This window comes from Poecilia reticulata, linkage group LG20, assembly GCF_000633615.1.
Source record: "Poecilia reticulata strain Guanapo linkage group LG20, Guppy_female_1.0+MT, whole genome shotgun sequence".
NCBI classification, from domain to species: Eukaryota; Metazoa; Chordata; class Actinopteri; order Cyprinodontiformes; family Poeciliidae; genus Poecilia; species Poecilia reticulata.
In genome coordinates this window covers 19,530,134-19,544,544 of record NC_024350.1, presented here as the reverse complement: position 1 = coordinate 19,544,544, position 14,411 = coordinate 19,530,134, and the positions used below count along the sequence as shown (strand labels likewise).

The window sequence follows — 14,411 nt, the reverse complement described above, 5'->3', positions numbered from 1 at the left end:
GGGTGAAACGGAGAAATAAAGCTGGTTTCTATTTGTTTAATTTCCCCCAAAAAAGTTGAAACAGGCAGTTACTACAGGATCCTTTATACATGAGGTAAACTGCTTAAGAAAGAAAAACAAAACTTTTGAAGACTAGCTACATTTAAAAAAACTAGCAATTAATATACTCCGAAAGTAGTAAATTATCTCATAAGTGGTAGATTAATGATTTATTAAATTAAAATTAGTTCTAATTGAGTAATGTCATACAGCAGTAAAAATAGTTGAACAAACGTGCTTGAGGCTCTACTTGGGTTGCTAGGTGATGAGTAGGTTGCTAGGTAACGGGCTGGGGTTACTAGGTGAGGGGCAGTGCCTGCTGATCTGTGACCTTCCTGAAGCTTTTGAAACCAAAAAATGTAAATTAATTACAAAATTTCTGGGTGTTTGTGTTTTTTAAGCACTTATTCTGTTTTCAGAAGCAGTAGAAACCCAAATGGAAGTACAAAACAGGCAAAATGTGAATTTTGTGTGATATTTTCCACTTAATGTTTGTTTTTGTACTAAGTAAAACCTTTTTTTTTCAGCAAACATGAAGTCAAATAATAAACCATGTCGTCATTGAACTAATAATACTGATTTTTGTAGCTTTTTAACTCATTCATTAGACAGTTACACAGAAAAAGTTGTTTTTTTAGAAAAGAGTGTCTTTTTTGGATATTTGCATGAAACCCCTGAAAACATCCAAAGAAATAGTGAGAAAAATGCATCATTCTCCAAACTACTATAACATAATGCTTAAAACATGATTTATTTGGGATAAAATCAAATTCTGCATGGACGTAATATTCATCTCTGAGTTAAAAATCTCTCAAAAAAAATCATACAGTAATATCTGGAGCTGCTCTAAAACTCATCAAAACTGGATTATCGCCTCCCGTCTATTAGATATGGTGATGTTGCATCATGCGTCTGTTCTGGTTGCAATGTGTGTGTGTGTGTGTGTGTGTGTGTGTGTGTACCTGTGTTTCTTACGAGGCTGCAAGTCTGAACAGACTTTAACTGTGGAGGAAACTGTAGATTATCAGCGTCCTCATATGTGGACCAGCTGTGCCTGTTTCTGCACGTCCTCTGTGGTTCGGCGCCGTGAGGTCCCTAAAAACTGCTTATGTGGCTCCTAACCACCCTTCATTACTTTCTTTTTGTTTTTCCGTACCTCTGCCCTCTTGTTAATCTCTTCTTTCCTTGTTTTGGATCGTTGGTCATCACAAAGCCACTTGTGTTTTTTAAAAAGGCTTTGAGATTGTTGACAAACATTTCGTAATATTTTGTCATTTATGAATCTCCACTAAGCTGCAACGGTTGCAGTTTAACTGACTTTTGAGAACATTTTTCAGAAAGGAGTCTTTGTCTATCAGCAGTGAGGGCGTACTGGGCCTGTTTTAGGTAAAAAATAAAATAAACTAAAATAAATTTCTGCCAAAAAAAAAAATCTCAGAAATTTTCCAGAAACAATTTGGACATTTCTGACTTTGAAAAATCTAAACTTTGCTAGCAAAAATTCAGAAATTTTCATGAGAAACTTTGGGCATTTCTGAGTTTGAAAAGTTGCAAATTTGCTAGAAGTAACTTGAAAATTTTCTAGAAAATATCTGGAAATTTCTGAGGTTCAAAAGGAAGAAATCTTTGACACAATATTTCGAAAAGTTGAAAATTTTTGAATTTCAAACCCAAAAGTTTCAAAGTTTTTATTCTCAAAAATGTTTGACGTTTGAAGCTCAGAAATGTACTCGCTTTTTCTAGAAAATTTTGAAGCTCAATCTCAAAATTTCTAAGTTTTTTTTCTCTTGTACATACAAAAAATCAGAAATTTCTGATTTTTTTTTCTCAATTTCTGAGATGAAAGTCAAAATTTGAGGGTTTTTTTCTTGCAAATGAGTTTTTTGGCAGAAATGTACTGATATTTTTCTATGTATAATGTCGTTCTAGTTCACGGGCAGAAACATTTTTAGTATTTTGTCATTTTCCACTAACCTGTTGCAGTTCAACTGATTTTTGAGAATATTGACAAATAACGACCTCAACCTGTAAACATTCACCATTCTGTCTGTTTGGTATCAGCACTTTACAACTTCATTTAGTTGCAAAAGTTTTCCAAATAAAAAAAAGACTTCTGTAGTTAAATGAAAACTTTGCACAATGTGACGATTAATGGTAAGAATAATCGATTATTCTGGCAATCAATTGTCAGAATAATCGATTGCTAAATTAATCATTAGTTGCAGCCGTACATTAAACAAAAGCAACATCTTTTTCAGTGTATTATTCCACGTCTCCATGTATTTTCCTCCCGCTCTCTTCTCTCCTGCCTTTAATTAGAGCTCCTGCTAGACGCCTCATTGGCCCCAAACCTCGGGCCAATCTTGCTGCGGCTCCTGTCGACCCCCTCAGGTGGTCCATGTGTGTCTGAGACGAGGTTCCCAGTTAAAAACCTTCCCATTTCGTTCATTCTGGGCAGTCTGTAAGGAGCGCACCCGTTGAAAACAAACCACTCAGACGTCCGGAGTCTCTTCGGCTTCTTCCCACTCCAGACGGACGCAGCAGAGTCAGAATAACCACCAGGTAAGAGGCCAAGCCTGTGTTTTCCTCAGGAGTTTTGGGTAATTTCCAAGGTTTCAAACGCAGATGAAAGGTTGTTTCTGTGGAAAAACACCTGGTGTTGATGTTACGATGACAAAGCCTTGGTATTAAAGGCCGAAAGTTGGTGAAACTTCATGAAGTGACATGCAAGTCCAGACAGGAACCAGCAAGAGACGAGAAATGTTTCATTTAACAACCTAATTATTGCAACTAGGTTGAATTTGCTTAAAAAATCAAAGTGAATTAAAAAAACAAGCCTTCATTTTTGTGGTTCTTGTAGGAGTGGAAGAAGTCCAGCTATGGCTGAACGGAGGAGCTGCTTCGCTGTTTGGATCACTTCCCTTCTTGTTGTGATGCTGCTGCCTGGTGAGTACAGCATCACTGTGCTGCAATATTCAGCTTTAATGAGTAACTGCAGCTGCAGAAACATCCAGAGCAGCACTACTTTAATATACTTTTACCCTAAAGTGGAAGCAAAAAAGTATCTGGTAAAAAGTCTTCAACAGAACTGAGTAAATCTCCAAAATATTAATTAATATTTAAATATTACATCATCAGGTGGACCAGAATAGAAAGGTATTTGGAAATGTTTCTATTTTAAAGTTAAATTAAAATAAAATCAGGCAAAATGTATTTTTTTTCCCCAGATCAGTTTCTTTCAAGAAAAAAAAACTTATGAAACTTTAACACAAACTGCAGGTGTGTGTCTGTTTGGTGAAAACATGTTTGTTTTTCATTCAGTGGGTAGAAAATCCAGAATTTTTTTTCTAAAGTAAGAGCAGAAATACTTTATAATAAAATTACTCAAGTAAAAGTAAAAAAAAAATTAACCATACAAAAAAAGTACAAGTAAAAAAGTAAAAAACCATCAATTAATATTTACATAATCAGATGGATAAAAGTAGAAAGCTACGTGAAAGTTTAAAAACCAAACTGAAATTAATTCATACAAGTAACAAAACCAGGCAAAATATTTTTTTCCAGTTAAATTTCTTCCACTATAGAACTGATAAAACTTTAACGAAACATTTGGTTTGTGTCTGTAGCTGCATTTCTATTACCAATGAGCGCAAAAATGAAAATAAAAAAACAAAACAAAAAAACAAACTCAATAAGTCATTAGAAACATGCTCCGGCATCATCCTCCTACTACTTCCTGTTGTCTTCTTGTTCGTTGTTTCCGCCAGTGGTATCTTCCCGTTGTTGGTGATGTGACTCATCCATTGCAGTTTTGCAGCCAAAACACAATCTCATCCTAGCACAATTTTTTAATCGCTGTATTTCCGATAATCTAACTCATTTTAAAATGTCAAATTGAACAATTACGTGGTTAATAGAAAAGTTACTCACAGTGAGTAGAGTATCCAGAAATTTTACTAAAGTAAAAGTGAAGATAATCCCTAAAGTAAATATTTTTAAAGTTAATGTAACTAGTTTCTACCCGTCTCTGAAGCAAATATCTCCAATGATTTCTGGCATTAAAAGTTTAGGGAAGTTGTATTTCACCATCTAAATGTCAGCTTTAAATGAATGAATGATTATAAATCAAATCTGTTATTATTATAAATTCATCACCAGGTTCCTACGATGTCAGCTAGCAGCGCAGAAAGCCTCAAAGACGACAAACGTTTGTTTTAAGTTATTTTGTCAGGCAATCTGATCAAATCTCAAAGGTTCACTTTAATATACAAAAGCAGAGAGTTTGTGATTTATTTGTTTTAAAAAGTTGGAGCATTTCTCATTAAAACAAACTGCTGAATAGTCCAGGGTGTTTCTGCATCGCAGGAGAGTAAAAATCCACTTTATTCATCATCTTCCATCAGAGTATTCAAGTGAAAATGCCTGTAAATTGCAACATCAGCAGAATGAGAGGGAGCGCCGTGTGTAAATTAGATCTCACCTGTCGGAGTGATGGAACAGGTGAATGATCAGGTCTGTATTAATTATGGATCAGGGACAAAAAGCGTCTTTTGGTTTTGACTCTGATGAATTGTCACGTCAGCAGGTTAAAACCCCTCGGGGGTAAATGAGGCTCGTTGAAGCGTTTTGGTGGAGCAGAAAGTTTATTGGTTCATTTTAGCCTCTTCTGTCTTTAATTTGTGATAATTTAGAGGTTTTACATCAAAGCAGCGAAGCTTTTTGTAGCTTAATGAGCTCTGGATATTTTATCGTCTAAGATGAACTGAGCTTGTTTTGTTCTCACGGTTCCAGTGGGTTTAACTTTCATATTTACTGCTTTGAATGTCGATATTCCCTGTTTATGAACATGAACAAACTTCTGTAACACCTAAATGGAATGTTTTCTTATCTTTCCCATTTTGGAGAGTGTCATGGATAACTAGCTGAACGTTTCTAAGCAGTTTTAAAACAAAAAAAGTAAAATATAAATTATAATTATTCTTCTGTTGCTTTATTTTATTACTGTGTGAGGAGTCGTGACAATAATTCTGGAGTTGCAGATTTTGTTAAAATAAATCTAGTTTTTTTATGCGTGTTTTGAAGTTTTTATGAGAAATTCTTATTTATTTAAATATAATTCATTTATTTATTTCATTGTTTAATTCATTTGATATTTTTTCTGCTCTGGTAGAAAAACAGTACGGTGAAGTTCAATGTATTTCATTTAAATTTTTCCAGGTACCAAAAATAATTCCACCTGTGATTTTGGTAAAAGGAGATTTTTTTAAATAAAATTAAATATGATTTTTAAAATGCAGTTTAATTAGTATTTAAACTTTTTAGTATTTATTTGCAAATAAATACTAAATATATACAAATATATTTATTTGTAAATAAAGTAACACATATTTGTTTAAATAGTTATTCATTTAAATAATAAATACAAATAAGTCAATTATATTTAAATATTTATTTGTACATAAATATGATTAAAAACTATTATTATACAATTACTATTACTAAATAATAATAACAAAATAGATGAGGCACTTATGGTTTTGTAACAAATGAATATTAAAAATACTGTATTCATAGTTTTATTCCAGATTTACGTCATGAAAAGTTTTTATTTGTTGTTGTTTTTCCCCACAAAAATTTTGGAGTTTTTTCTTTTCTTTTCTTTTCTTTTCTTTTCTTTTCTTTTCTTTTCTTTTCTTTTCTTTTCTTTTCTTTTCTTTTCTTTTCTTTTCTCTTTCTTTTTTTTCTTTTTCTTTCTATCCTTTTCTTTATTACTCAGTTTTTTCTACATAATTTCGCCTGTGGCCTTGTTTTTTGTGTTTTAGTTTACATAAATCTGCTTCTTCTACATAAATGACACTTATGATAAGTTGTAGCTGCTCCTCTGAAGGTTCTGTTGGTGGAGACCTTTGACCTCCACGTCGTCGCCGCGGCTCGATCATCTCCTCTGACGCCCATAAATAAACATCTCATCTCCTCCGCCACCTGTTTCCAGTTTGCTCCCGACCTGACGGCCTTTTCTCCCTCTTTTCTTTTTGAAATACTTTCAGACGGTTTAACCGGTTCTTTTCATCGCTCCTGTTAAAAAATCAGGACCTGTCAGCATTAAAGCCCGACTGCTTCCAGATGTGCGACTCGCTTTTTTCTTTCTTTTTACAAGCTTGTAAAGAACAATCCAGCGGATACACAGAGGCTTCTTAGCGCTCCCACCCCCTTCCTCTTCCTCTTCATCACCCAAAGTCACCTTCACTTATCCTTCCCTTTCATTTACACTGTAAAAAATAGATGCTCCTGTACGTCAAATCACAGCAGAAAAATACTGTAAACGATTTGTTTAAATCACAGAAACTTTTCTAAACAATAAGTTTATTTGTAAGGCACATTTCATTAACAAGGTGCTTTATGTCTTAAGAGACGTAAAGCACAATAAACCAGTAAACATGACAGTGTTTTTACAGCAACTGTATGTGAGTGTAATCAAATGGTGGTTAAAAACATAGAAAATTATTGTAATAGTCAAAACAATCTCTTAATATGACATTCAGATACTGTAAAAACTTTTCAGTTAAAAAAAATATATATATATATATAAATCACTTTAAGATGTTATGGTGCTCATTATATTGTTATATAAAACACTGTTATGCAAAATTAACATTTAATTTTAGTGGATTTAACAGAAGGGCTGCACCGGTTGCAGTTATTACCGATCCTTAAGAAGCCGATTTAAATCTTTTTTGGCTGAAATGTTGCTGAGTTCAGACAGTTGTTTGCTGTAAATGTCCAGACGTGACCTGGCGGTTCAGAGGTCGATCTTTAGACGCTTACTGAGGTAGATAAGATCCGCTTCACATGTAAACATCAGTCAATCACCGATCTCCCAGAATTAAGGAAATCAGCGCCGATAAACCAGTGCACCTCTACTTAACAGATTATTAATGTAATTCAGCTGTAAATTAAATTTCTGATTTCTTTTTGGTAGAGGTAATTACTTAAAATCTGTCATTTTCACAGGAAAACTCATCAGTTTTATAACAGTTTGTTAGCGTTGTGGCTTTTATCTGCACCTTCTGGCCTCCTCCATCAAACCTTCTCAACTCCAAACACATATTGATGTTTCCTTTGGACCTCTGCCATGTCATCCTGAATCTGCGGACCTTTTTAAGCTCTTTTCCCTTCCTCTTCCTCCTCCCCTCTGTAAGGGATTAACACCTTTCCCCCGGAGAGATGAAAGGAACCAGGAGCTGATTCTGCTGTTCCCCTTCGCTGTTTGGGGGTCAGACTGTGCGATGCACATGTGCGCACAAACAAATATGGGTGGGTGCACACGCAGCGTTTTGGACGCGCAGCGGGAGGCTTGATGCTACAGGCGTCCCCATAAAATCTACAAAGAGCTGCCGAATCAGCGCTCCGGGCTGAGCCAATTACCTTTGGCCTACTTCATGAATGATACCAGCCTCTAAGTGTTTGAGGTTTAATGCCATATTATCGATGCATTAAAGGCAAATTAAAAATCCTGGAAAGTTTCCCAAACTAATTTCTAGATGTGACATGACATCTACTTTTGCTTTTCTGTTTGCAGCGTTCTTGTCTGCAGGGCCGATTCTGCAAAAGTCCCAAGGAGATGGTAAATATGTCAGTTTTTATCTTTCATTGTTAATTCTTAGTGCAAACACTTGAAATAAGACAAAATTAACTTACAAGTAACTTTTCAGCAACATAAGAGCTCGTTTTTAGGCAAAAATTCCTTATTGATGAAAAAGTACTAATAGACTCCAGAGGGACGCCTAAAGGGAACCTTCTAGGTTGTTTTACCAATCAAATCAAAGTAATTTTTATCTGTATTCTCCTCAGTTACATCAGTGCATCCATACTGTTTTTGAAAATTTGCAAATTCATGCAAAATCAACAGATTACTGCAATTTTTTGTGATAAAATTTCTGCAAAAATAGTCAAAAACTTTTTGTTTAAGTGATGCTAACTCCCACCTGCAGGTGGCAGTATTTCTTACTTCTACAACACTGCTACTTGTACTGGATGTCAGGTCATTTTCTGTAATCAATGTGGGCAGTCATAGACATAATATAAGAGTAGACGCCTCATGGACCGCTCTCGCCTATTGTCGCTGACGAGATTTAGGGCGGCCATCTTGGAGCGGTCCACCACTCCACTCAGCGTTATGTGTTTAGCAGCACAATGACGTATCGGCGCTTTTAATCGATCATAACACACTTTTTTGTTACTGGAAACCATATTTAAACATCTATCAAAGCTACATTTATGAACAATTGTATTATTTAAGTATGTTTTTAATACATAGTTCAGCATATTTAAATATGCTTAGTGGCCATAACAATAGAATAGGAATGGAATATTCTGATATCGATGTATGATGAGCATATTACAAAGCACACAGCCGTTCATAATTTATTCAATAAATTATTTAGTAATATTAATACATATTTATATAACTATACAAACACAAATAAATAATGATTAATAATGGCACAAATGAATAATGATTAATACTGAATAATATATATTGGATACATGTTTCTATATCTATATGTATATAGATACATATAGATATATCTATGTTTTCCAGTCGACAAGTTCTAGCTTCAGTGATTCAGCAGCTGAGATTGAGTCCAAAATCCGATCCGAGATTCATCCGTGCTGCAGTGAATCCGTCTCTCTTTATAGATATCTCTCTCTTCTTCCTCACRTTGTGTCTTTATGAAACTTTCAAAACAAAAACGGAAGATTTGGGATGTATCTTACTTTTGACAGAGTGAAAGAATAATAATAGTATAAATAATAGTTTTTAACACCTGTGTAAACTTTGCTGGTGAATGTTGTAACACGTATTATACGTTTTATAATGTATGTTACATTGTTTCATTTCTAATATAGGCTCTTGTGTCAGATAATCTAAGTCAATGTTAGAGAATAATTAATTTTTTTAGATTTACAGAATCTCAGTTAGCCTTTATAGCGGGGCTGAACCCTGTATTACACCAAGCACTGTAGCTAATATTAGCTGGTATCTCGTCAGTGGACATAAATACAGTAAAGTAATATTCCAATCACAACATATACACAATAATATGTCCATCTACTTGTGAAATGTTGTCTGTGAAGCCCTCACATCAATAATCCATGGATCCGAACAACAATATCCCTCAGTGCTGAGGCATCTTCTGCTGTTTTGATTGAGCAAAGTAGGAGGATATACCGCTCCAAGATGGCCGCCGTATTTCCTGCGCCAGAGCAACCAATGCGGGGTCTACTCTTATTTTATGTCTATGTGGACAGTGACATAAACATGGCGACCATGTTTAATTCCCAGCATGAAGTTGTGGTTGTTTTGAAGCAATCTGATTGGCTGACATAGGTTTGCACTGCCCCCTATGGGTTTGACATGTTTAAGACAACGATCAGGAGTTTTTTTGTGTTTTCATGTGGAAGAAAACTTTGCTGAAAACAGTCTTGTGTGTGCGATAATTTTTTAAACAATGTGGTAAAGGTTTAGGTTTTTATAAAAACCAGAATCTGGTTGAGGGCTTTTAGTCTCCTATGTTCAGAAGACATTCTTCGTCTCGGCATGATTATACTGAGATGTAATTACACACAGCTGGACTCATTAGGTGGCTCCTAAAGGGAATTGGTTTCACTTGATTTTATTTAGGTGTATCAGAGTGAGTTTGTTCCTTTTATTTATCTTGCTCTTCTTCACAACATGCATAAAATCCCAGCAATAACAGTAATATTGATGGTTCCCAAGCCATGACTTCCTGTCTGTGTCTTGGCCTCAGTGGGGGAAAGCATCCAGGAAAAGGCAGAAGCTGCAGCTTCCCACAGGAGGCTGATCCGTAACCGCAGGAACATCAGCTGGTACAAACAGCACTCCGACTTCTGGGCCTGGTACAAGTACTTCACAGACAACGGCAACCAGGAGGCAGTGAGTCAGCTCTAATACACACACACAAATGAAGCTGTCTGCATTACACACCTGCCGGCTATGGGCACCAGGTTCACAAAGGTTTTAAAGGATTACAGTTGCAAAACACCTAAAATTTCCAAGTGTGTTTCCGTTTTCAATAGTCATTTTAAAGTGGACATGTCTTTTAAATCCTTTTTTTCATATTAAGTTGTCTAAATAAAGTGGAACTGCGATGCTTTGGTGTGAATTTCTTGTTATTGTAGCTCCACAGGCTGAGAGCAACTCGTTTTGGTACTGTCTCTTTAAATGCAAATGAGGCACTTCAGGCCCCGCCCCCCTTCAAGAACGTTCCTAAGCTCTATAGAGTGGAAGCCATTTTTTGGAGATAGCAATAGATGCCATTATTTAGCAATGTCTTCAACGAAAGACTGACATGTTTGAGCCAGAAAATGTTAACTAATGTAAGGCCTTAGCGGGGTTAGCGAGTTAGCTAATGCTAGTGCCATGAACATCACTGAATAAATTTGGATCATGTGTTCCCTATGACATTAATGTTAAGCCAAATTATTTATGTAACAATACCATTCAAAACAGTACACTTTTGTCATCAAGGAGCTAACAGCCAGCTCACAGCGCTAACAAGATGGCACAATGCTACTGCAAGCAAAAACAACAGACAATAAATTCATATCTGGAATAAAGTTACTTTTAGTGTTATTTACATCTTACTGTCTTTTCCATATTGATCTGCAGTCAGACGAAATCTCTTGGTAAATCCTTCCTGATATTGCCGAAGGTTGAATTGTATCATGCAAATAAAAAGGACTTTCCCCAAAGATGTGGGAACATTTACAAGAAAAATAACATTTATTGAGGCACAGTGAAGAAGTTCTGATGGACGGTGTACTGAACTGTTTGGGTTAATACACACAAAACCAAATGTTTTGAGTTATCCACCTGTAGCTTTGGTATCCTTGAGCTTGTACTACAAAAGTGCTGCGAGAAATTAAAATTGTGAATTTGCAAAATTGGTTAATCTGAAGTCCATGACATTGACAGTTCCACAGCAAATAACTGTGATGTAATAGTTTAGAAAACATCAGAGAGAATAGAGAAAAGTAAAAGAAATATGACTCAAATAGAGTATAAAGATATCTACACAACACCGGAAGAGACTAGATTCAACTTGCAGTTTGGAGCATTAGAACATCTGATGAACAATAATGGAATATTGGCAAATCACTCAGAAAACCCCAGACTGTTTCAAGCTTTGTAGTTCAGCCATATTTTTACAGAAGAAACTCAATTCAGAGTTTAAACTGGTGGTGACTATCTCTAGCGGTCAGTGGCCGAGAGGCATGCTACGCAGTGGCCAAACAATCATGCTAACACTCATAACAAAGGGCAACTTAGAGGCACTAATTAACATAAGAATCGGGTTTTTGGACTGTGGGACGCAAAGCCAGGATTTGAACCCAGGACCTTTTGCCTCAATCACCAATCACACCAAAATAATTCTCTCGTAACAAAACCAGGGCTATATTTTCATGCTGTAATGGATTTAAACACCATCTATATAACTGTTTTTCTGTACTTTAAGCTAGTAGAGGCAACTAATCACTAATAACCCCCTTCACCTCCAGGTTCAGGAAATGGACAAGATCTATCTGGCCTATCTCCAGAACAAGAACCGTGCCGAGGCGCGCCGCTCCTACAAGGCCTACCTGCGCCACTTGGGGGAGATATACAAGTCCTGCGCCGACTCTGGCGATCCCAACTGTGTGGCGTCTTACACAGGCCGGCCCAAATCCAAACCAGAGCCCCCTAAACCAGCCCCCATAAAAACATGTGACCCAACCAAGGATACTCACTGCTTGTATATGGCTCTAGTCCAGGGTAAGAGCCCCTATCTGCCCCTGGTGGTCCCTGTTGCCCCCGCAGCACCAGTCAAGGCCCCCGCTCCTTTATATGTCCGTGCTGCTGCTCAGTCAAAGGAGCCGGCCCATTATTACTTCGCTCCATCTGCAGTGTCCTTCCTTACCAAGGTAAGATGTGTTTTCAATCATGTGGACAGAGTAACTAACCCACCAAATCAACTTTTTTTAATTTGCAATGTAAACAGGGAGTGGAAAGAGTCTCCTCTGCTCTGACGAACTGAAGGATGGATGACAGTCAGATTGACTGCAGGACAGGAAGTGGGAGGGGCTCACAGTAACACTTGCTTCTTGCTCAGGACTGAGCTGAGCTGCAGAGCTTTGACTCAATAAAAACTAACAACTCAGATTAAAGTCATTAGATTTGTCAGTTTCTTTAATTTTTTTTGATAAAAAGTCGCTAGAGGGGTCTGGAAAGTTACCAAATATGTGCTTTTTTCCTCCTGACCATAGCCCTGCTTACCCCTCCACTCAACCCCACATTTGGCCACAGCCCTCAGTGTTTCTTAGCTCCACCCACTTAGGTGGAATTGTACAAAATTTGTCTGGGGCAGAGTTTTACTTTCTCAGGGGTTTTAGATACACTTTAAAGTAGAAGTTTGGTAATTGAAAGTGGCTGAGTTTTAGCTTAATTGGCTCTAAGAAAACAAACCAGTGTAATCTTGTATCATTAAGTAAAAGCATAAAGCTGGTTTTTCTTGCGTTGAGACGACGTGTCTGTTTCTGTTTTTCGTTTTTTCAGGAGCAGAAGGCAGAGCTGCTGCGTATCTGCTCTTCAGATGACGTTGAGTGTCTGCAGTACCACCTCAGAGCTGCCTATGGGTATCGTGCCTCTCCCGGACCCCTACCATCATACAGCCACCTGGGCTGTGACCCCAAGAAAGACCCAGCCTGCAAAGCTAAACTAGCTCAAAAGGCACCTTCTGGTCTATACCATCAGTACTCCAACTGTGATCCTCTCCGGGACCCTTACTGTTCCCATGCTGCCTCTCTTGTTGTATGTTTTTTGTCAATATATTGCCAATTCATGACATTTTATCTGCTGTCACTTTAAACTTTTTACTTATCTGGCCCTACAGGCACCTCGTGCTCCCAACCCTTCAGCCCACACTGGTCCTGGATCTTGCAACCCTCTTTATGAAGACAACTGCAATCCTCTGACTGCCACCAGATTCTCTTCCCCCCCACAGGAGTACAGAGGCGATGAACGAGACGAAGCAGCGTCTATTCGCGCAGCTCCTCCTCCAGCTGAGCAGAATGACCCTTATGCCATGTTTAGGGATGCTTATGCTAATGCTAACAGAGTTACAGATCCGTACGCAATGTACCGACAGTATCCGACCCCAGCCGCTCCTCAGTCTACCGATCCGTACAACATTCTTCGGCAGTTCATGTCTCAAGCTCAGGATAATGACCCATACGCTCCACGCATGTCTGCTCCTGAGTCTAACCCTAACGACCCTTTCTCTGCTGTCCGAGAAGCCATGAATCGTCAGAGTCCTCCCTCACCCAGGCAGCAGTACCCGTTTTCCAACCCGAGTTATGAGGAGCCGCCCCAGGAGGAGGGTCACTCTCTCGGACCTCCAGGTAAAACCAAAGAGGGCTACGACTGCTACATTGGTTATGACCGTGAATGCTTCCCAGTGAGACCTAGCCAACCTCACTCCGGAGTTCCTCGCCGTACTCCCTACCCTGTTGATCCCTACCAACCCCATCAGAACATAGACGGCGACCGCAGAGGCGTCCTGGAGCCAGACAACCCTCACTGCGACCCGGAGTACGACCGTGACTGCCGCCTGCGTCGCTACGAACCAGCGCAACCCCAACCTGAACTCCACACTCAGGAGGACCGCAGTCAGAGAACAGAAGAGTCTGAGCAACACGGACAAGACCAGTACGAGGCTGAGCCCTACCAGAGCGGCCAGGAAGAGCCTTATATGGCCTACCAGCCTCAGTCGCAGGGCACGCCCAGCCTGCAGGACATCCTCCGGAGCTACGGAGACCGCTTCCCCGAGCAGGACGACCACAGAGCCTACGCAGACGACTACCGCAAGAAGTAAAGGTGCAGGTGAAAACAAAAGGACATTAAACACACGGTCCCAAGCATTCACAGTGCTCAGACCTCGAACGCCTTATGCAGCAAGCAACCAGCTCTGACTGGTCAGGAAATGGGACTTGGGTCAAGTCTGTAGAGCAAATGAGCAAGAACATGCACATGACGTCCAGATATAACCTCCGGCTGCAGGAGCACGCTCAGTAACGATGCTGAAAATCAGTGGCTTTGTATGACTTTAGGTGCTTCAGGCCTATCCAGTACCTTCACTTTCTACCTTCTGCCTTCAACCTCATTCTCGCACTATTTCCTTATCTTAAATTTTACTGCTCAATCTATACTTCAAACCTTTTAAAGTTGTATCTGTTGCTATCAGTAATTAATTTTGTAAAAAAAAAGTTCTTCAATTTGAATGTTCCAATAAAAGAAAAACACTCTAGAATCA

The 14,411-nt window shown here is 38.3% G+C and overlaps 1 protein-coding gene across 1 annotated transcript; it reads left to right on the top strand.

Moving 5' to 3' along the window:
• Window positions 1-1,866: 1,866 nt before the first annotated feature.
• and1 (actinodin1) lies at window positions 1,867-14,411 on the top strand. Its single transcript, XM_008396479.2, has 7 exons — window positions 1,867-2,601; window positions 2,900-2,985; window positions 7,619-7,663; window positions 9,852-9,997; window positions 11,623-12,024; window positions 12,656-12,910; window positions 12,993-14,411. The coding sequence occupies exons 2-7, from the start codon at window positions 2,919-2,921 to the stop codon at window positions 13,971-13,973; spliced, it is 1,896 nt and encodes a 631-aa protein (XP_008394701.1). The 5' UTR covers window positions 1,867-2,601; window positions 2,900-2,918; the 3' UTR covers window positions 13,974-14,411.